Here is a 23,271-nt window from a genome sequence, read left to right as displayed (position 1 = left end):
ATTTTTGAGTGTTATACTGTCAAAGCAAACACTGGTATAAATGGAGGTAGTACTATTTACATACAAGACAATCAACAAGAAAAAAGGAAAAGATCCAGGATGGAGGTGCATGTAGGATTGTAGAAACTACAGAGGAAATAGCAGGTGAGGCAACATTGTCAAATTATCAATTTATTTCTCTTCTGCCCGACTCAAATGTAAAAGGGTGCCAAAATATGTCTCAAATAACAATAACTTCTGAAAAACATGTCAGGTTTAGGTTTTAATTTAATTGTTTCAGTTACACTTGTCATGATATGTCCTGGCCTTCTTTGGTGAATAAATGTAAAGGAAAGTTTTTCAGTAAATTTTATGAAAGTTTAAAAGTGGCACCAATAAATCAGCTACAGACATTTGTTTTGAATCCATGATGCAAATGTGGTTGAAGTAAAAAAGAATAAAAAAGTGGAAAGGGAATCAAGAAGGAATAGTAAAGGGAACAAGCAATAGAAGATGAATAAGGGAAGAAAATGACAGAAAATGATGCAGAAGGCACGGAAACTGCAACCTTTGCACAGTGTTGTGTCTATCAGTGTGTGAATGTGTGTGACAGTGAGAGACAGAGTATGCCATCTGTGTGAAAAGGCAGCCTGTAAGGGAAGAGCAATAAGGCCAGGGTTCTTCGAGGAGACTCACTCTGTCACATCGATCAGACTACAGCATTGCACACACTCCTGCAGCTGACGCTCCAGTTCTGTCTGCAATCTCATCGCAGAAAATATAGTATGGAAGTGAAGTGAGGAGGCTGCTACAGATTATATACAAAACACCGTTTTCTCCTTTACTTCCATGAATAGTTTAATGTTTTAAGAAAAACAGAGTTAGAAGATATCACTCGTTTCAGTACCGTAAACATGAAGCTTGCAGTTACTAAACAAGTGAAAACACACAAATCAAATTAGGACTGAGCAGAAAATTCCACGTCAAGAAAAACTATACTGCTTATTTGAGAGTGTTGGCCTCATGACATGATATTACAAATTCATTAAAGCTGTGGTACAATATGCCAACTAAACAGAATTTCACTGACAAATATGGGCCATTGATCAAATTATGAATGAAGTCCAACAAGAACTATCAAATGCATTTTATCCTGCACAGTGAAGTAACAAAAATACTTGTGATTCCCTGATATTTTAATAAATATATCTTTTTGAAGGTAGCTGCTGTTTTTGCTGCATCTGCTGCAGTTTGTTATTTCTCCATGTGGTAAGTTCTACCTGGATAGGTCGTACCGCAGGATAGTAGGTAAGGTTACATCTATGAGAGAAACACAATGATAGAATATATCAGAATATATAGATAGAATATATAGAATATATCTGCATTCATGCTTTGTCTTAATCCAGTGTTTTATTTGGTTAATAGACATGAAGCCATGGCAGTTATCAGATCAGAGTGCAGGATTTACTTAGTTCAGTCTGTACAAAGTTGATGGGTTGCTAACTTTAGCAAGCCAGGTGTCAGGTAAATGAGACAAGGTAACAGTTGGTACAAGTATTAAATAAGTTTTGCCCAACCACAGTGAGTGTTCTCCATTCTACGATGCTTTTGAAAAACAGAAACGCCTCTGTCAACTATAAGGTAAGAAATTTGAACCAGCCATATTCTATAGCATGATAAAAAATTAAATTAAGACAATTAAGTGGTCAGCAGAGGCTGTATACTTGTAGTTGGGGGATATAGCTCTGCTAAAGCCAGCTACTAATCTGGCCACTGATAAACCCAAGCTGATATCTGAGTGGCCCGGGACGGCAAACAAGAAGGCAAGTGCTCATTTAGTCCGGGTGATAATTCATGTGTCTAAGGAAGTTAGTCATGAGATCATCTATTGGATTGGCTGGTCATCAGCATGGTGAGGCTATCCATTAGCGTGTCTAAGCTGACAACAAGCATGCAGAAGCTGATGACCTACTAAATTGTTTACTGCTGAAGCTGGCCAGATCAGCTAATAATTTGGCTTGTCTTCATCTTTTCTATTAGGCGGAAGATTGTACATTACTGCCATAACTGTCCCTGAAACTGTAAAGATACACAGCATAAATTCAAGGATTCTTCAGATACACAGGCTTATACAAAAATCATAGAGGTTCAAATGTTATTCATAATGCAATGATAATATGAGTACAGAATACATTAGAGTTGCTGTCTTTGTTCTACATCAGCTCCTCGGAGTAAATTTGAAAAAGGGGTAGGGTAGATGTAAAATAATGGAGGCTGGAATCTTTAGTTGAAAGAGAAAAAATCTTGCTTTTCAAATATATCCCAAAAATATACAAATAATCCCAAACTGAGCACACACATTAAAATGATGGGCACTGACAAACACATGCACACACTCAGGGCTACAGGGTGTGCCCAGCATCAGCGAGATTACTCTCTGTGCTTGTTCTCTTACTCCTCTTGCCCTTATTGGTCCTTGCCAAATCCAGCCATCCAATCACATTAGGCTGAGCAATTCTGTGCACAGACTTGCAAATAATCTGTGGTTTTACAACAACACTTCACAGGCATCACTGCCACAATCATGTTTCTTCCAATGTTTTTGTCATTCTGTTATCCTCAACAAAGCAATGAATGTCATGTAGGGAATGCAAATGACCAATGGACTTAGATTCCTTGAAGGTACAACTCACTTACATCATATGTTGTTTCTTTATCATAATAATGCATCTTTTGTTAAACACAGTTTATGGTATGTTTCATGTGAGTATTATTCTTTTTCTGTGCCTTTGCAAACACATCTGATAAAACTGTTGTTGTTTGCCTGGGTCTGTTGTTTTGTGGAGCAGAGGCTTATAAAGCTGTAGTGAATTATTAAGCAGGGTGAATTAAGGGGCTGCAGCAAATGAACCAGAGGAACCGACAGAAAGGGAGAGCGAGGGAGAGGTCTGGACAAAAATAGGTCAACCTTGGCAGTGGCAACGCAGGGACGTAGAAATGATTCTCTGTCTGAGAAGGAGGCATGTTTGTGTGTGTGTGAGTGTGCATGTGTGTCACAAAGCTTCATATTTGTCAGCAGCTCTTGGTGTAATGCTAATTCAGTTTAAAAGAGACCTAAAGGTTCCCCCCGTGAGCCATGAAAGGGAGCTAAATGTCATTTAACAAATAGAGCTTGTCTAGAAAATAAAGCTAATATGAAGACATCAGAACACACAAATCATTTGAGGCCTGACAAAATTAGCATGAACATTGCTATTGTTACATTATTATTATTTTTTGTAGGCACAAGACGTGTGCCAGTGGTCAGAGGTAGCAAATGCATTTATCAAGATTTTTTTGGTTTGTTTACATCAAAATATGAATATAAAAAGCACATTGTTACACTTAAATGAGATGCTCTTACCTCTTCAGCATGTTACCTCGTTCTATCTCATTAATAATTTCAAGAGCTGTCAGATTCATCTTGTGACCCTTATTAGGAACTTAAGCTCCAGGTCAGGGACCACTGCACTAAGTTATCTAACTTATTATTTATAAAATAGTAATTACCAAAATGCTACTTACAATTTGATGCATTTGTATCAATCACATTCTATGAAATGATAGGCCACACAAACTCGATTTTGCTACACTATGTTTGCTTGTTGTGTGTGTAACTCACTTGAACTCGCCAAACATTCAACAGGTTTTGACATCCCTGTGCTGGTGCACCGAAACCACCGGTGTTGTCCATCAACAAGCAAAAACTGGGTTGACCGAGTTGAATTGAGCAGCAACTTTAGCAACTGAATATATTTCAGAGCAAAAACAAAAAAAGCCATTCAGGGGAAGCTTTACAGACTAAAAAAGACATGCATGAAGAATGTCGCTACGCACTGCAGGAGGGGCGACACAAAAGAGCCATTCCGGGTTCATTTACAGTCAGTACAAAGTTTTTTACAATCTTTTCCTTGACGGGGTTAAAAACAAACAAAAGAACAACTCACTTTTCAACTCATAGACTTTTAGCCACTGAAGACTTCACAAACTTGCAAAAAAGAAGAAATTAAAACTCTCAGCAGTAGTATACATTTGATTGAATACAAATGACAGTTCGACTTAGTTTAGGTGTCTAATATGAGATGAATTCTGTTCACATCAAAATTCTTCTTCTGTTATGCTCCAACACAGGCTGAAGCGGTTCAACGAGAGTTCAGGACTAGGTGGGAGTAATTTTTTGTGCCATACTTCAAGTTTTACTTTGAAATATTTCTTCATTATGGAGGTTTTCGCTGCAGACTAAGAATCCTATGATCTTATGCGTCCTTTGGGGAAATATCCACCAGCTGGTATGAAACAGGTGAGAGTGCGAGCAGAGAGCAGAGTGTCAAACTACTGTGTTTGAAACTGAGGGCATGGGTGGGGTGGGACAAATGTTTGTGTGTGTTTGTATTAATGCACCTTTGTCTGTCACTGGTTTTGTGAGTATGCTTTTATGATGAAAACACACGCTTCCTTATATTTTCTCTGTGTATGAGTGCGTATTTGAAAGGGTAAGAAGGTTTGTGTGTATGTGTGGGTTGTGGTTGTGGGTGCGTGCGTGTGTTTGTGCATGTGTGTCTGAGTAAAAGTGAGAGTAAGAGAGAGAGAGGAGAGGCATGACCTACATTTGGCAAAAGCTCATCGTATGAGCATGAAACTGCCTAACATCACCCCAGAGCTCTTCAGCACAGAGCCACACGATTGGCTGCTTTCAGCTCCAGCCTGACAACAGCACTGGCATCACCCAGGGGGAGGGGGAGGGGAGACAGAGGGTAAGATGGAGAGGAGGACATGGGGATGAGGCATATACGTTAAATCCAAAAAGAGAAAGAATAAATGCAAAAATAGATGTTTCAATGAAAAGAGATATGAAAATGAAAAAACACAGGCACAAAGATTTTATCACCACCCATTTGAGGGTAAAAAGCTATTCATCACAGAATAAACAGCCACACTTTAGAATTTAAATTTGATTTGGCCGTGTAATATTATTTAATAATGACACTCTTGATGATTCATTGTCTTTTCAAATGTCTTAACAACTGTTCTGTGAGGTTTTTTTTCAAACTGTATTTTTCAAACTATTTACAGTTAAAGATATCTAACACTGTATAAATGCATACAGATGTATCTCATAACTACAATACATGCATATGTAATATCTAAAACTCCAGAGATAACTCACATAAATCAGCTAACAGGAGACGTGATCTAACAAGAAAAATATGAAAGAAAGTTGAGATGATGTTGTGCCATAACGTTTGCTTTATTTTCACTGTCTTGCCATAGAAGTGACAAATTATGTTTTAGATTTAGTTTTAACACTATAAATATCTAACATCAGACATTTGTAGTGATGCAAATTTTCGTGTAGCTCCTTTACTGTCCAACAAGTCCTCCAGATGAAATGTTTATGTAAGTCGTTTGTTCATATCCCTCATTACGTGCTTGATTTAGGAAGCCAAAAAGTCCTCATAAGGACTAAGGAATGGTGCGCTTAGGCCTTTGTGTGATGTGAAATTAAGATCAACAACTGTTCCATCAATAATACAACAACACTCCCTGGTTTGGTTTAGGAATGAACAAAACTTGGTTAAGGACACTTAAACACACTGACATGAGGCCAGAGGCATAACTGACGGCATCCGATGGTCTAAATTAATTCTTGTTGCACTTTTAGCAGACAACAGCGCAACTGTGGTCACAGAGCCAAATCTAAGTCCGTGTGGGAAGGGATTGCTGGCATGGTGTGGCATGCCACTCTAGCAAACAATGCTGCTGAGATATGACACTATAAAATCTAAAAGCTGAGATTAGGCAGCATTATGCAGGCTGTGTGCAATGTGAACGAGCAAGGCAGCATAACATGGGGTCTATAAAGTAGCATGAGTTGTTCTACTGTATGAGTTTATCTTTGTGTGAAAAGGGTTTACTTTGCTTAACTAAAGACGTCTGTGAATTATTTAGATTTTTCTTATAGAAATAATGTCTAAAATGATACAGGCAGCCTATAGCTGTAAAACATAGGGGAGCTTTGGAGACCATAGCCAGATATTTCTCTCAGGAGTTATTGGAAGCCAATAGCAGGACTAAAAATGGCAGTTTGTCAGGTTTAGTGTACTGGTTTTTAACTTAGGTAGTACAAAAGATTGGGAGTAGGCATACTGTAGTTAAGGTTCAGTTCAAATTTCCCGTGTGTGACCATAAATTGATCCTATGCTGTGTGTTTGCAGTGTGTGTGTTTATCAGGTCTAAAGGTATCATGCTGCAAATCCCAACTTTATCGTGACAGCTCACGTGACCATAGACACCAACCTTAGTAGCTGCAAACACACGATTATATGTGAGAGAGCACACACACACACACACACACACTCACACACACACACACACCCTGTCCTTCTTCCAGGTCCCACTCAGTCTGTCTTTCTTTTCTCTCCTTCCCTGAGATCCCCAGGCAGAAGGCATTATGGGAATCACTCTGGCACAGCTCTCGCTCTTCGCAGCTTTAATCTTTAAGTTGTTTCCATAGAAACAACTATATTCACTCAGTTCTGGTGGATGGCTTCTAAAGCTATAGAAGAATGTCCTCTTGCAACATAAACCTCCTCCTCAGCCTTTTTTGTTTTTTTTTACTGTGAATAATATCACTGTGTCTTAAACTGTGTTTTCAGTGCATTGTTATATTATGAAGAAGACACAAACAACAATTCAGTGATAGCAAAGTAACAGCTCACCTGAGCATAGAGGATTAGTCCGGTGACATTAGTTTTTTTCAGTGAACCTGCTGCCCTTCCCGGGTTTTCTCAGGCTAATGCAGCTGCAACAGAGCCCCTCCCTTCAGGCAGAAAAAGTTGGCGTTTCCTCTGTTGCCCACAAGGGGCAACAGACCCTTTCTATCTACCTATACATTCTGCGGTCTGTCTCTCAGTTGGGTTCTGAGAAGTGACGTCAGCAGGCACACACAGAGAGACTCAAATTTATAAAGAAATATAACATACCAATGTAACAACATAAGCTACTTGTTTGCATGACTGACTCAACAAATAAGATCCACTCCAAAACAATAATTAGTATCACAATCACACAGGCGCACACTCTAACATGTACACACAGACACACTATGACCAGTGGTAGGAGTCTTCCTCAGCACACACTCAGCAGGAGATCACCCCCTCCCTGCATATGTGCCGGTTTCCATGGAGACACGCAGTTAAAAATAACATGGGCGATGGCTTGTCTTGTGCCATTCCGCCAACATGGCTGAAGCATTCACAAACACACACGCACACACATGCACACAGTGGAAGAGGTACAGTGTGCTGAAGTATGTTTGACAGGCACATGCTGCAAAAAACAATTTGAAACACACACAGACACACACAGCCACAATTGGTTTTAGCATGATAGTGGCATTTCTTCACACCCTCCTACTGCTGGTCCATACATATTTTCTTGGAGAAACTAAAAAAGTACACCAGCTGTTTGTGCTGTAAACTTATGGGGAGACTTAAATGTGAAAATACTCAAAAAAGAACATTCTTAGTCACATAGGTTACCTCATTGTAAAGTTTAAATGAATGAGTTTCTTCGAAAAGAAGTCTTGGTTTAACTATTCTGTTCCAGAAATGTTTTGTCATCAAGCAGAGTTCAGAGTGGTGCCAGTGCTGGATATTGCCACAGTCAGTGAGATCCCAGAATTTCAAAAGAAAATAATAATGAATCAGTACTTACAAAAAAACCCATCTAACTTAAAAACACCCTTATAAGGAAAGCCAGAGAAGTTAGATGACACAAATTGTGTTCGACAAAGGTTTTTCAGAAGCCCAGAAGTGAAGAGAACCATAGCATTGGTTTCTCTATTCCAGCCTCTGGACTTATTATCTGCTAAAATCCACTCTAATTAACTTATGTAAGAAGATGACTGTACAGCGTGTAACTCACCAGGCATAACATTTAATCCAAGCCCAAAGACCTTAGGTGACTGCTCTAGTACATCAGGCACAGTTTTTGTTTGACACTGTTTGCATGTGTGGGTCTGTGTACACACTAAGAAATCAAGGTGAAGCAATATTCCTATAAAGGTACATATGCTTTATTGCTCCAGCAGTACCATAGTAGGGCACAAGCCCTGTATCTTTGAATCTTGTTCATTTTTGTACCCTCTGGTCTCTACTTTTGAACTACACTCCTTGTGACAAAAATGTACCTTACAGAAGGCAAATATATACTTTTGAATTCACAGACCAAAAGTTCATAAGCCAGCTGTTATATAACTGGAGACAGTGTACTTCATGGGCAGTTTACCAGTCCATCACAAGGCTATTACAGAGACATAAAAACATGCACGTTCACAGTCAATTTAGAATCACCAGTCAACCTGAAATACATTGTTTTGGACTGTGGGAGGAAGCTGGAGTATCTGGAGAACACATACACACACAGACAATGGAAGAACATGGAAACTCCACATAGAAAGCTTCCTGCCAAGATTATAATCAGGAAGATTCTTGTTATGAGGCAATAGTGCTAACAACGGCTAACTATTCCATTTTTTTTGTGACAAATGATGTAGGTTTAGATACAAAAATTAAACCCCTTTTTCTCTTTGCGCATTTGCCTGCATTTTTCCAAACTAATATACTACTAAGATAAAAATAGAAAAATTACAATCACCCAGACAGAACATACAAACGTGTTTCTTTTTGTTTAAGCGAGCCTATTATCCTCTCCATATTTCCTCCTGTAATTACTGCCTCTTTAGGAACAATACTGCAATATTGATGAGGATAGGGGAAATACAGAAGCCTCAAAAAGGTTCAGCGAGAATATGAAGCCCTCCAGCAATATGAGATGATAAAAGATTGATCACCTGCCGCCTGTTTTTTTTGCTAGGATGTCCACAGAAACAAATGCTGTTGTGTTTCACATTTGATAGCAAAATATATAGGTCTCACATTTGCAATTTCACATAGATTAATTTAGAAAATTAAGCTATTTTAAGCACGATAGTGACCTTATTGCCTCATTTAAGTTGCTTATGTTGATACAGCTATACAATATACATCTTCTTGGTAAATATTTCTCGGAGCTACATGACGGTCATGGTAGTATCCACAAATAAACCCAGCATTTTTCTGACGTTTCCCTCAGTCTAGAAACGTACACCATCGTCTCTGATTCTGTGTAGTGTCCATGCTGTGCCACCAAGGGGCAGTACATGAACCCTTTTAGTGTAGTCTGTTAATACCGAGTAAACAGCAAGTGCAGAGCCAGGAAATAATCCCTTGAACATTTTACTTGCTTTTGTGTTGGTGAAATGTTCTCTGATTCGTCAGATTCACCGTGACATCAAGGGTCCTATGAATAGGAGTTGGAGCCTTCATCGTCATACTCTGTGGCTCACATTACACGAAGGTCTTCCAGTCTAAAGACAATGTGCACACACAAATATTTTGCAAGTCAGAAGGGCAGCACAGAGATACTGAGGAGAGATGCTGAACAATACATTGCAGGTGTGCTGCAGTAGAAGAGGGAACAGCGATAGTTTACTCAAGTTGTGAAGAGGAATATATACATATGAAAAACATATAGAGTGATTGAAAAGATACCAAATGGTTTATGCTATCAATTTTATTATCATAAATACCAAACCCTACTTTAAAGCAAGTTTGTAAAAGTTTGTTATGAATAACTTAAAGGACAATAACGTGATTTGGCCCAAGTTTTTCTGGCTGGACAAGTCATTAGGGTCCTTTTCAAGAACCTCAGGTTACATAGCCGTTAAAATGTGGTTGAAAGGTCTGAGCTCCAGCAGGGATTTTTCATAGATTTCTTAATTCTACACTGACAACTAGCCCAAGGGAAGACAAGCTATCAATAACCTCCCAGCAGTCCTGTTGAGCAAATCTGCTGCAAATAAGTGAGGGAAGCCACAAGGATTGTCTGTACATTTGTACATTTAAAATTCACCGCCATGTCATCCTCCCTTCCTGCTGATGTTGACCACCGTGAGGTAGCATGCACACTCACACGTGGTGGGCCTGTATGCTTGTGAAGACACAGTTGGTGTGTGTGTTCATGTTGTTTCCGGGCATGGCGGGAGGCTGAAAGCTCCTCAAGCAGATTGTCGGCTATGCCAGCTCTACTCCAAAGTCATTGAACTGCCAGAGATTCAGATTACAGCAGATTACCAGGCAGGGTGCTCTTTCACTCTTTCTGTCTTTGTGTGTGTGTGTTTCATGCTGGTGATTTTGCTTTTTACAGTCACATAGTGTAAACACTGACAGAGTTTCATTAAGGATGACACTGAACAACATTTGCTTTTGAATTTTCATGTTTCCGTCTCTTTGTTGTGAAGTTTATCAGCAGTTTGAGTGTATAAATGATTGACTTTACACTGGCATAAACTCACTCTTAGCTCATCAGTCTTTGGTGGGAGCAATAGAAGGATTGAGCATGTGATACATATTCCCAGCATGTGGTGGATTAATACATTAATACTCTGTGGCTGAATCCTCCCCTCCTTTCGCATATTACTGCATCATAAAGAGATTATGGTCAGTGACAGCCATGCCCAGGCAGGAGCCTACCATCTGATCAGATGACAGGGGTGAATTGGAGAGAAAAATGGGATGGATAAGTGAAAAATCTGAGTTTGCAATGTGACATAGGGGTGTCATTCTTTTTGACTGTCATGTGGCCTGCAGCAAGGAATAAAAGGAGTGTCCAAATAGCTTGTGGACCAGGGAAAAAAGATTTATTTTTAGTGATGTGTAAGGTCAGCTAAAGGAGGAGAGAGCAGGGACAGCAGGTGGGTGAGGAGGGGGAGGGTCTATGTCTGCAGATGCTGTTAGTCTGGATGTTGGAGTTGTACAGGAATGCTTTAGCAGAGTTTGCAGGAGTAAATGAGGTGGCATTACTAAGTAACAGATGACAAGGAGTCTCGAAGAAAAAAGGAGGAGCGGTAAAGAAAGAAAAAAAGTAGAAAAAGGAAAGTGGACAGCTGCTGACTATGGCTTTGGCTTGTCTTGGTCTCGGCTGCGCTCCTGTGCAATCCAAAGGTACTGTTGGCAACATCAGTGTGTTTATTTAAAATTCTGTTCCCTGCTTTGTTTATGTTACTGTCTTTAAGTTACATGCATTGAATTTAATTAAGCTAATCATGACTTTAATTATGTGTGACAAAAAGTGGCCAGTACAATCTCAGACTTTCCAAAGTTATTGGACATTTTGGGCACCTTTGTAGAAAGTCATGAGTTTTAATGCTTAATTTCATTGTGTAAAAATTTTGGATTAGTTGATTGATTTCTCAGATATAGTTGTTATAATTATATCTACAAAATGACATCAAACTTATGTGGAAAAAGTGTGGAAAAAATAGTATGGAATAAGATCATTTTAACATCCTTGAAGCTATTTAGGACAGAAACTCTGAAATGCATAAAGCTTTAATGTATTTGGTGAGCAGCTGTATTCCACTATCTGTTGTTGTTTGAGCAGTTTCAATAATAAAAGGAAACATGCAGCTTGAGTTATCTGAAAAACAATAAAATAAATACTGCTGATGATGACCTGAAGTGGTGCATAAGTGAGTTATGAAAGACTCAGGCTATGTCCACATTGATGACCAGATGAGAGTTCAAATATAGTCATCATACAGAGAATGCATATTCTGGTTGTGATGGACACATGCTGAATCAGAGATGAACACCTATAAGACCCAGTCAAACCTGAAGCAAACATGGGTCTCACTTTGTTGTTTCCATAAGTCTTCAGTTGTCTTTGTCTCCAGATAAACACTGTAAATCAGCATCTTCTGCCTGTAAAGATTTTAAAAAGTGTTTATTTCCAGGTACTTAAATCGGTTTGCATTTGGAAGAAATGCCAAAAAGCAAAGACAAAGCTCACCTAAAAAACACCCATGCACATGTGGACAGAGACTGACACTGCACAGTTTTCCTCTGCAGAACTGGCCAACTAGTGTTTCTTATGTAACAGCTGTCTGCTATGACAAGATTCTGCAGCTACTGCCATAAGGAGTGTGCTGCCTGACCCAGATACATTCTCTACGAATGACTAACATTCCCTCACACCTGGAGATAAATCATATTTTTGGAACTTTTTGTGCCAGAAAAAGATGTTAAATCAGGGTTCTCATTGTAGTTGTCATGGATGATTGTGCCTGTTGTAATATTTTTTAAAGTTTTTTGGCATGGCTGTGTTTGTTTTTGGTAGGTTTCAGATAAGCTATGTTTATAGGCTTGTTGTGGTCAGTTACTGACTTCTACTAAAATACAATGGATCTGATTTGCAGCTATGTGAAGTTATGTGTGTAACATGATGGCATTTCCTATTTACTGCTAAGTTTTCTATCCTTTGTAGTTTAGTTCTTGCACGCTGTCTGCTTTTTATTCTTACCTAAAAGTATGCTTGCCTCAAATCATAAAGCCCACATCAGCTAGTCTTTCAGATATGTTGAACAAGATTAGGGTATACATTTTAGGCCCATTAACTACATTAACTCCCTTTTTATTTTACATTTTGGTCAACATCTCACCTACTATACAGAAAAATGGGAACGTTTACTACACAAACATTTTACAAATTTTTCCATTCAGAGATTTAACTTTCCTTTCTAGCAACCCTAGAAGTTTTCAAAGAAAATATTATTTTTCACAAAACCTCAATTTCTCTTTTTACTGTTCCTAAATCAATTACAAGTCTGGAGATATATAATGTTCGATGAGTTTTTGTGTTTGACTTTGTTTTTTGGATCTTAGTTTTTCTTGCTTCCTGTTTTATTTTGTAGTTTGCCCCCATGTGGATGCTGTTTAATTAGCTCCCTGTTTATACCTGGCTCTGGGTTCATGATTGACACACCTGATCCTTGTTTGTTATCCCCTCCCTCAGTATATATCCTCCAGTTTTTCCCTTGTTCACTGTTAGATCATTATGTTGTTTGTTGTATGTTGTATGTCGGTTTTGTACTCGTCCCTCTTGTGATTTCCTTGTTGGTTTGTAAATCAATCAGTTTGTCCTTCCTTTGCTCCCTTTAAGTTTAGTTTTAGTCCTGCCTTGGCACTGCCTTTAGTTTAGTTTTCAATTAAGCTTTTGTCCTTCTTCATCGCCCTTCCTAGCCTCTTCAGTCCTGCATTTGGGTCCAATCTCACCATGAACCCTAACAAGCTGTTTTTTTTTGGGGGGGGGGGGTAAATAAAAGCAAGGGACATAATAATGTGACTGTGTCAAAACAGCTTGTTCACCATCCTACCAAATGTTAGCATGAAAGAAAAGTATTTTCTCACTTTTTTTTTAAATATTCTGCCGAGCTGCTAGGTTAGCTCTAAGAAAACATCAAAAAGGATTATCCAAAATTACCTCAAGTCATTGTTGTAAATTTAGATTTAAACCAAGCTTTATTTGTCTTTAATCGACTTGATTATTTTTCTTTAATTTCAACTGTCCCCTGATTCTGTTTTACAACTATATTTTTTCTTAGTGTTAAAGACATAATGATTTATATGCAAAACGGGACTGTCTTTAGGACAGAAAGCTGTGTTACTGTTTATTTTGTGTGAAAGAGCTTTGTTAGCCTTTTATTTTGAATCATCCAAAAGCCGCTGATGTGAGCCCACTAATTTCATTGAAGTGAAATACAGGCTTTGATGAGTAATGAAAGGTTGCTTGGCTACTGATGTACAGTGGGGCTTTCAAGGACACAATTGCTCGCTGAATATCAATTTAAAAGGAAAAAACAGAATTGATAAGTAAAGCTAAGGGGGCTGTGAGAGCAGAAGATCACAGTCCTTCTTCCTCATCCTAACTTGGAGACTATCACTTATGTGTCATTCATGATGAAGGTTGTTGTGTTTACAACAACACATTTTGGTGGCAATAAAAATGAAGGGCAGAGATTGTCAGTGATCTGTAGGTGCATGAGTATTAATGGTGAGTTTAGCTGCCACCTGCTGGCACATCATAACATTGCCACACGTATTAAAGCACAGTACAGAAAACCTGAGGATAGTTATATTCTTCATAGCTATATTTCTAAAACAATTTTTGAACATTCATTTATAGCATTTTATTCCATTTATAGCACGTGGTTTTTAGTTCGCTGGCTGTTTTTTGGGATGCCAGTGTCATAACTGGAGGTAAGCCATGCCTGAATTTGAGCTTCTTGCAGTTTTCTGTCAGTTAAGAATTTGAGGCAATGACAGCAAAGCGTGTTAGGTTAGTATATAGATATCTTATATCAAAACAACATCTTTCAAAGGAATATTCCTGAGTCCATGGATGTCAGAATTACTAAACATAGAGATACAATCACCATATTCTTCCTTCTTCCTGTTTTGGTGTCTGTGCTACATACTCATTTTCAGGCTCTGTGTGCAGAACTGAAATTTTCACATAAAACTTGACAATTCAGTATCCAGTTAGTGTTCCTTTAAAGCAATCTTTTTTAAAAAAAAATCTATGACTATGTATATACAGACGGATGAGTACTAAACACTGGCAGCATGGTGCTGCAGTGGTTAGAATCTTGGTTTGAATCTCTGTGGAGTTTGCATGTTCCCCTGATACCTGCATAGATTTACTCCAAGTGGTATCCAAAGACATGCATAATTAATCTTAATTGTTGATAATAAATTGACCATACATGTGATTGTGTATGGCCGACTGCCCTTGTGCTGGCCCTCTGATGGTCTGGTCACCTGTGCAGGGTGTTTTACACATCTTGCCCTATGACAATGTGTAGAGATAGATAGATAGAATATTTAGTTGTGCTTGGAATTGTGTAAAACTGTAGCAAAACACGAGTGATGTCAGACTTCAAGTTGGAAACTGAGATGAAACAAAAATATACGTCAATCAGCCACAACATTAAAATAATCAGCTAAATATTGTGGAAGTCCATCTCGTGCCATCAAAACAGTTCTTATCCATCATGCTATGAGAACAGGATTTCCGGGGTGTCCTGTGGTGTGTAGTAATGGGACACCAGATGCAGGTGCTTTGGGTCCTGTGAGTTGTGGAATTGGGTCTCTTTGGATCATATTTCTTTGCCACTTCCTGCAGACACTTGACTGAATTTGGGATCTGTGTGGTCTGGAGGCTAGGCCTACCCCTTGTTGTCTTTGTTGAGTTCCTCTAAGTGTTCCTGAACAGTTCTGAAGTCTGATGTGGCATTAGGAGTTATGTCTTGGGAGGCTGCTGCTATCCAGGGGCGTTGGTGCCATGGGAAATGTGTTCATAAGTTCTAAATCACAAATCTAAATTACATCAACATGAATGCCAGCACCTAAAGTTAGATGTTTTAAGCATTTTTTCATACAATTAATTTCATACAATGTGAAGTATTGTGAAATCCCAGTCATCATATTTTACTTTAGACCTGGGAAACATGAGGCATCAAGGTTATCTAATTAGAATCTAATCACAGAAAGAGTCATCACAGAGTTCCTCTCTAATATGTCCTGTCTCTGTCCTGTCTCTTTTTAGCGGTGTCAAACCTGGACATAGAGAGCAAGTTGTCGACTCATTATCAGGCTCCATGGCACCAGCAACACAATGTGTTTCATCCTTGTACCCGACCACCGTGTCTGGAGGAGCTACACAGAAATGCTCAGCTCAGTCTCAGAGCTCTGCACCAAGGTAAGAGGCTGATCCAGGTTCATCCAGGCTGCACAACTGCTAAATATTGTATGCAGTTTATATGAATTGAGAGTTTTAATGTCTGTGTTTGGGGGTGCACAGACGAACAACAGCGTCAGCGGTCCACAAGTCGGGAGAGAAACAGGGTGACCATCTCAATCTCAGTGGCACCCCCCATGCCCACCTTCCCCTCACCGCACACTATCCGCCGGCAACAGAGAAGTCGCCTGGCACGAGCGGTGAGGACAAACAATGACAACACAAAATGGAGTCAGAATATCTTAGATTTTATGATAACATAATTAGAATGCAATTGTTCCAAAATGGTTAACTGTAAATGGCAGCAAGAAGATCAGGAATAGAAACCTCTACACTTTTATCAGGTAAACATTGTCAACATAGAAAAGCAGTCAGAGGAACACAGTCCTTCACCAAGGTTAATTCCCTATCTCTCAGTTTTAAGACAAAAAGTTGATAGTTTCTCCCTTTGGCCATCCTCCACCTCTCTCTGTATTCTGAGTGAACTTGGCCTGCTAAAAAACAGACGAACGACATTAGCATCCGCACAAAAAGTTTGACAGCTTGGACTTTAATAGCAGTAACTAATGAGTTCTCACTACATGAGTCTGTATTTTAGCTTTTTATTCAAAGCATTGTCATAAATGTATATACAAAAACAAGTTATAATAAAGTTAACTTGCTCACATCGAACAATGTATAGAGACACAGATGTCTGTCTTTGAGTTGCTCAGATGAGTTTAAGTTCCTTATTTCTTGTACTCCTAATGTTTAGTGACAGTTTACAAATTGATCTTTGAGACAGGTCACTATAGTCAATAATTATACAGTACAAATGCAAACTTACACATTTAACACAATAACTTGAAGCACATTTGCAACTAAACAGGTGGAAAGTTGCACATGCCTTGTGAACTTTTTGGGCATACAACAGACATTAGAGATATTTTCTGTTTATGATATTCATATTCTTGATCATCAGCACCTTTCATTACAATTAAATGTGTTCCAGTGAACTGATACGGTTTTGCATTCTGATTTTGCCATGTAGCAAGAGAGAGCGGACAGGGAGCGGGAGTTAGAGTACCAACCCAGGAAGGTAAAACAAAATTATGTAGTGTCTCTGTTAGCATATCAGCATCTGTTGAACGATTTCTGTTATATAAAGCTACTTATGCTTACAGTTACTGCTGTGTGCTTGGGATTTTATATAATGTCACACCACAGGGCTACATAAGATTTCAGTAAACATTTTCATTTGGATTTTATTGTGGTTTCATTGAATCTTGTTTACTGTATATCCCCATCCTTTCTGTTCTGTTTACCTCGGTTATGACACTGAGTTTAACTTATTTCTTTCTGAAACTCTTGAAGGAGAGGACTGTGAGAGAAACAGAGATCCAGACCATACAGAGAAAAGTAAGCAAAGTCCCTAATTTCATCGGTGAAAGGTTTAACTCATCTAGCCTGTGTTTGCTTCACAATGCTTGGGATTTTTTTTGTTTGTTTTCTTTGCCCACAGGAGAGGCAAGGGAGAGAGGCAGATATTCAAACGATCCAAAGAAAGGTAAGAAACAGATATCTACCACCACAGAGTATAAATCAGATTGTTCTTAATGTAGCAGAACAAAATTGCAACAAATAAACCATCTATACCTAAAAGAAAAAAGAAAAAAAACTGTTTGGGTTATGAGGAGAAGAAAAAAGGAACACAAGAAATTTCCATTAGCTGTGGTTGAACATTGTTACAGGAGAGTGAAAAATTAAAACAATGAAGCATTTCATTAATTTGTCAACTTTTGATTTTCCTTCATTCTGAAATGATCAACTCTTTTTAATTATTTTTTAATGTCATCATCTTTTGTCATCACTTTTTTTTAATTTCTTTTGTTGTATTTTGTGTTCATAGTTTGAGTGCTTTTACCCACTTGACACTATTGAAGGTTGCATCTTCATTCCATGGAATAGAAAGGTATCAAGCATTTGTGTAGTTCGACTTTTTGTTTATTATTTATAAGTATTGTTTGTGAGTTTATTTAACATATAACTGATGTTACACACACTGCCCATATACATGATTCCTATAGTCTATCTGTAGCTAGCTAAAACATAAAGTTTGGGCTGTGTCAGCACCTACCCATTATTACCTTGCTAATCTCTTCTGTGTTTTCCAGGCTACCTCGACAGGGGAAGATGAAAGTGGTGAGGTCTTGGGAGGCCACAGAGCCAAGGCCTCAGCCCCCAGTACCCCCTTGACACAGGACAAACAGACTAACTGGTCAAAAGAAAACATCCCACCGTCAGATCAGAAGAAAACCGGCGATTCTCATGCCATCTCCTCATGTATCATTCCAATCAATGTCACAGGTAAACTAAAGAAGAAAAACAATAAATTAAATTTGGTTAACTGACCTCACAACAATCAACAGTGCTAACAAGAGGCCAGACACAAACTGCATGTGGAAAAATCAGAAATTCTAACCACCAGATTATTTGGTAATGAAAAAGATTATTAAAAACAAACAATATAGCACACACACATATATTTATGACTGACATATAGAGTTTTTTACATGTACAGTTATATTGTGTTACTCTTTTGCCTTTTATATGTCTAATGGCCTTTCTGTTGTAAATGCAGGAGTCGGTTTTGACAGGGAGGCCAGTGCTCGTTGCTCTCTAGTCCACTCCCAGTCAGTTCTTCAGAGGAGAAGGAAGCTGAGGAGGAGGAAGACTATCACAGGAATACCTAAACGAGTACAACAGGACATGGGTGTGTAATAGTATTCGTGTAGGATAATAATCACAAATGGAAAAAAAAACTGAGAACTGTATGTGGTAATCTTGTCCTAACTGTAAATGCTTTGAAGAAAAGGTCTACACGGATATTTCAGAAACTGGACTTGCTGTTTTCCTTTGCTTTCAGACTCAGATGAATCTCCTGTAGCAAGAGAGCGCACAGTGATAATCCATGCCAACCCACACCAGCTCTCTCTTTGTCAGGAAGATCTCTCAATTAGTGGTCGTCTTCATCACACTCGTGACTCTGGCTGCCAGACAGACGACTTCCTTATAGCATGTATGTTTCTCAGAATAGATACACTATATTGCCAAAAGTATTCACTCGCCCGTCCAAATAATTAAATTCAGGTGTTCCAATCACTTACATGGCCACAGGTGTATAAATTCCAGCACTGAGGCATGCAGACTGCTTCTGCAAACATTTGTGAAAGAATGGGTCGCTCTCGGGCGCTCAATGAATTCCAGCTTGGTACCATGATAGGATGCCACCTGTACAACAAGTCCAGTCGGGAAATTTCCTCGCTACTACTAAATTTTCCACAGTCAATTGTTAGTGGTATTATAAGAAAGTGGAAGCGATTGGAAACAACTACAAAGTGGTAGGCCACAGAAAATGACATAGCGGAGTCAGCGGATGCTGAGGCGCATAGTACTCAGAGGTCACCCACTTTCTGCAGAGTCAATCGCTACAGACCTTCAAACTTCATGTGGGCTTCAGATTAGCTCAAGAACTGTGCGTAGAGAGCTTCATGGAATGGGTTCCCATGGCCAAGCAGCTGCATCTAAGCCATAAATCACTGAGTGCAATGCAAAGCGTTGGATGCATGCCACCACTGGACTCTAGAGCAGTGGAGACACGTTCTCTGGAGTGACGAATCACGCTTCTCCATCTGGCAATCTGATGGACGAGTCTAGGTTTGATGGTTGCCAGGAGAACGGTACTTGTCTGACTGCATTGTGCTGAGTGTAAAGTTTGGTGGAGGGGGGATTATGGTGTGGGGTTGTTTTTCAGGAGCTGGGTTTGGCCCCTTAGTTCCAGTGAAAGGAACAATTTATCCAACATCAGTGTCTGACCTCACAAATGTGCTTCTGGAAGAATGGTCAAAACCTCCCATAAGCACACTCCTAACCCTTGTGGAAAGCTTGCCCAGAAGAGTTGAAGCTGTTATAGCTGCAAAAGGGGGGGGGCTGACGTCATATTAAACCCTATGGATTAAGAATGGGATGTCACTTAAGTTCATATGCGTGTAAAGGCAGATGAGCAAATACTTTTGGCAATATAGTGTATGTATATAAGGTTACTTACTGCAGCTTATTTTAACTTTACACACTCCCATATTAGAGCTTTGCACTTGTTGTGAAGTATGTAGTTTAATGCTTGAGTTCAATCTATCCTCTTGCATAGATGTCAATGTTATGTTTGAACAGGACAACTGTCTAAAAACTGCCTGTACACATTCATCCTCTAACTGGAGCCACTGATTCAAATTACTTATTTATGAAACCTTGGTATAGTCCATACATATGCAAATTAAGAAAAGTCTCCTTCTATTCCCCTTTCTGTCTTTTGTTTTTCATTTTTAGGTACAGCTGCTCCCTCCAGAAGGCGAATTAGAGCTCAGCGTGGCCATCAGGGAATCCCAAGCTCTCTGTCCCATTCAACGGGCAACATTTCCTCCCTAGGTGACCTGTCAGACTCCACATACACCACAGCTTCAGCCCATGGTGGGCGATTGCGCTCTCGTAGCCTTCCACGAGAGGGAGGACGTCTGATAGACAGTGACGAGGATGATGATGATGACAATTATGATGATGATGATGATGAAGATGAAGAACTGTCACCTTATGAAGTAGAGGACTTCATTCCCCCAGGGCCCAGTCCAAGAATGAAGATGATGATGATGAAGGATGAAGAAGAGAGCACTGATGATCAAGCAGCTCCTGAGCCACTGCAACTTGGAAGTCTAAAAAGATTGCAGCGATCTAGCGAAAGAGATAGAGGAAGTGGAGGAGGTGGGAGCCCAGAGCATGGTTGGATGGAGAGGGGTCGTTCTCGCTTGCCCCGCAAAGCTGATATGGGTAGCTGTGAGATCTCATCCAGTTCCGATACTTTTAGCAGCCCTATTCACTCAGTGTCTACAACAGGAGTTCTAGGCAGCCATGTCGACCACAAAGAAGACCACCAGTCATCAAGTGGGAACTGGAGTGGCTCCAGTTCCACCTGCCCCTCACAAACTTCTGAAACCATTCCCCCACCATCCTCCCCACCCTTGACAGGCTCATCTCACTGTGATTCCGAGCTATCTCTTAACACTGTGCCCAATGCCATTGATGAGGGATTCTCACTCGATCCTTCATACCACTCTGACCTCAGACCCCAGGGCCAGGGCCACAGATCAAGCTCATTTACATCCTCAGCCACAGACCAGTTGGATGATGCTGGGGTCAGTACAGCCAGCGAGGGGGAGTGGACATACCCTCCAGACCAAGACCAGACTGATCCAGACCAAGACCCTGACCAGACTCAAAACCTGAGTCAAACCCATGGGCTAGTCCAAAAATATAGCTCAAAACAAGGTCTCGAGGACCAGACATATTTTAGTGACAAGACTAGCAATGCTGAAAAAGAGCTTGTCTCTCATTACCCATCTGATAAGGAAGGTTTTTACTCAACCTCTTTGAATTTTGGGGAGTGTAATCAGAATTATAGAGGATATATGTATAACTATGCAGACCAAGGGCCTGATTGTGGTCAGCCCAACAGTATGGCTGCACCAATATCCCATGGAGTTTACCCAGAGCCCTCAACTGACTTCAGAGCAGGCACTATGACCCTAGGAAGGACTTGTCGTCCACTGAGGAAACTGAAAATTAAACCTCCACCACCCAAACGGACCTCCTCGCTGAAGGAGACCAGTGGTAGTGTTGATATTGGAACAGACACACAAGCAGATCAGGATCAACCAAAGATGGTTAGTGAACAAGAAATGACCTTGTCTTCCACAGATATGAAGCTAGAACTGGACCTAGAACTTGGAGGTGCACCAGAACCTTTACAGACATCTTGTCTAGTGGCAGAACCTTTGGGAACATGGGGCAGGGGACTGGGTGAAACCATAGACATAGTAGAGCCCATGTCCTTTAGCTCTGCAGATACGCACTCTTTTAAGGATGAAGGTGCAGTGCAATCTGACTATGCAGACCTGTGGCTTCACAACAGTGAGCTCAAATCCAACAATGGTGAGTACACATCTATGTCAAACTCAAGCACAGCCACAGGTACCACTGTCATGGAGTGTATCAAGTCACCAGACAGCTCTTCCTCTTCCACAGAAACACAAACCCAGGCCATTGCCCAGGGTTCAGAGACCAAGACAACTAGTCCACCTCTCCCACCTGGAGACTTTAAACTTGGGTCACCCGAGAAACTAGCTGGCCTGGCTTCACCATCAAGTGGCTACTCCAGCCAATCAGAGACCCCAACATCAACCCTGCCCTCAACATCCGCAGCATTCTTCCCAGGGCCACTGTCTCCTTCAACTGGTAAGAGAAAGCCCAAAGTACCAGAAAGGAAGTCTTCTCTCTCCTCCCTCCAGCACTTTCCCAGAGATGGAGCTTGCATTTCCTCTTGCTATAAAAGAGACCCTGACTTTCCACCTCCACCGTCTCAACTTGATCTCAATGTTCTCCATAGTGGCTATGTGAGACACACGCTTTCCCACAGAACACATCACATGCACACACTCCACCACAGCAAACATAGAGTTGCAAATGTTATAGCCACTGGAACAAAGATGTTGGCTCCTGAGGCATCAAATAGCAACCCACCACCAAGTTTAGGCTCTGTTCCAATAATTCCCAACTCAAATCTATTGGTGATAACTCCATCTGCTCTTCGTTCGGTGCAGCTCCATTCTATTAGCCAACCTACAGATTCACAGAGTACTTCTACCACACACCAGGAAACAAAAAGTGGAACAGAGACTGTGACAAGACCTAAATATCCTCCCATTGGTTCTACTCTGGCTCCTCCACCTGTGAATACTAGGCCTCTCCCTCCTCGCAGGCCACCTCCCAGACCACCATGTCATGACCACACCTCCTCCCCTGAACATTCACAACCCACTCCCCCTGGCCGCCACCCTGATGGACCTCCATCCTATGAAAGCCTGCTACTCAGGCAGGACCGCTATGGGCCTGGAACGTTCTGGGCTATGACTGCCTTCAGAGCTCGGATGGATCCATCATCAGACCTTTCTGAGGACAGCTCACCCCTTCATAGACCAGTGCCACGTGCTCCCCACCCTTCACCTGTGGATCTACACACGCATATCCACTCTCACGCAGAATTCAGAGGGCTCACCCACTCAGCTCATGCACACTCTGAGTTTAGGGTTTTGGGGGAGCGCTCGTTCTCCCAGGATGATGATGAGGATGAAGATGAGGAGGAGGAAGAGGAAGAGCAGGTCAAAGAGCCACCGAAGGTTGCATGTTTCAGAGGAGGCATGCGATCTGACCACCCTCCACCGCCAGCATACGAATTTGCTGGGGGATCCCACGCAGACTCAGGGCCCTGGGCAAGTCCAATAAAAGTGCCTGGTAACACAATAGAGACATCGCAACCTTACCTAATCAGCGATGCAAAGAAAGGAGGACATGAAGTGCAGGAAGAAGAGGAGGAGGGGATATCAGGTGCTACCCGAAGTGCCCATCAGCAGCAGCAACAAGAAAGCAAAGATGACTCCACCACTCCTGACACTGAGGATTACTTCAGTAAAGGTAAGATTTTTA

The 23,271-nt window shown here is 40.5% G+C and overlaps 1 protein-coding gene across 2 annotated transcripts in view; it reads left to right on the top strand.

Moving 5' to 3' along the window:
* nhsb (Nance-Horan syndrome b (congenital cataracts and dental anomalies)) overlaps positions 1–23,271 on the top strand; it is a 55,148-nt gene that overhangs the window by 27,185 nt on the left and 4,692 nt on the right. Inside the window, exons 2-11 of one of the 2 annotated variants that reach the window (XM_075482082.1) lie at positions 15,508–15,660; positions 15,763–15,899; positions 16,730–16,777; positions 17,053–17,097; positions 17,201–17,245; positions 17,588–17,650; positions 17,853–18,045; positions 18,320–18,451; positions 18,605–18,757; positions 20,065–23,259. In XM_075482082.1, the coding sequence (XP_075338197.1) occupies positions 15,508–15,660; positions 15,763–15,899; positions 16,730–16,777; positions 17,053–17,097; positions 17,201–17,245; positions 17,588–17,650; positions 17,853–18,045; positions 18,320–18,451; positions 18,605–18,757; positions 20,065–23,259 (4,164 nt within the window). The remainder of the gene's footprint in view (positions 1–15,507; positions 15,661–15,762; positions 15,900–16,729; positions 16,778–17,052; positions 17,098–17,200; positions 17,246–17,587; positions 17,651–17,852; positions 18,046–18,319; positions 18,452–18,604; positions 18,758–20,064; positions 23,260–23,271) is intronic. The other variant, XM_075482122.1, reaches the window with a different exon arrangement.

Source organism: Odontesthes bonariensis, chromosome 1 (genome assembly GCF_027942865.1).
Source record: "Odontesthes bonariensis isolate fOdoBon6 chromosome 1, fOdoBon6.hap1, whole genome shotgun sequence".
Taxonomy (NCBI): Eukaryota; Metazoa; Chordata; class Actinopteri; order Atheriniformes; family Atherinopsidae; genus Odontesthes; species Odontesthes bonariensis.
The sequence above is the reverse complement of the archived record's forward strand: the minus strand, read 5'-3'. Positions and strand labels throughout refer to the sequence as shown.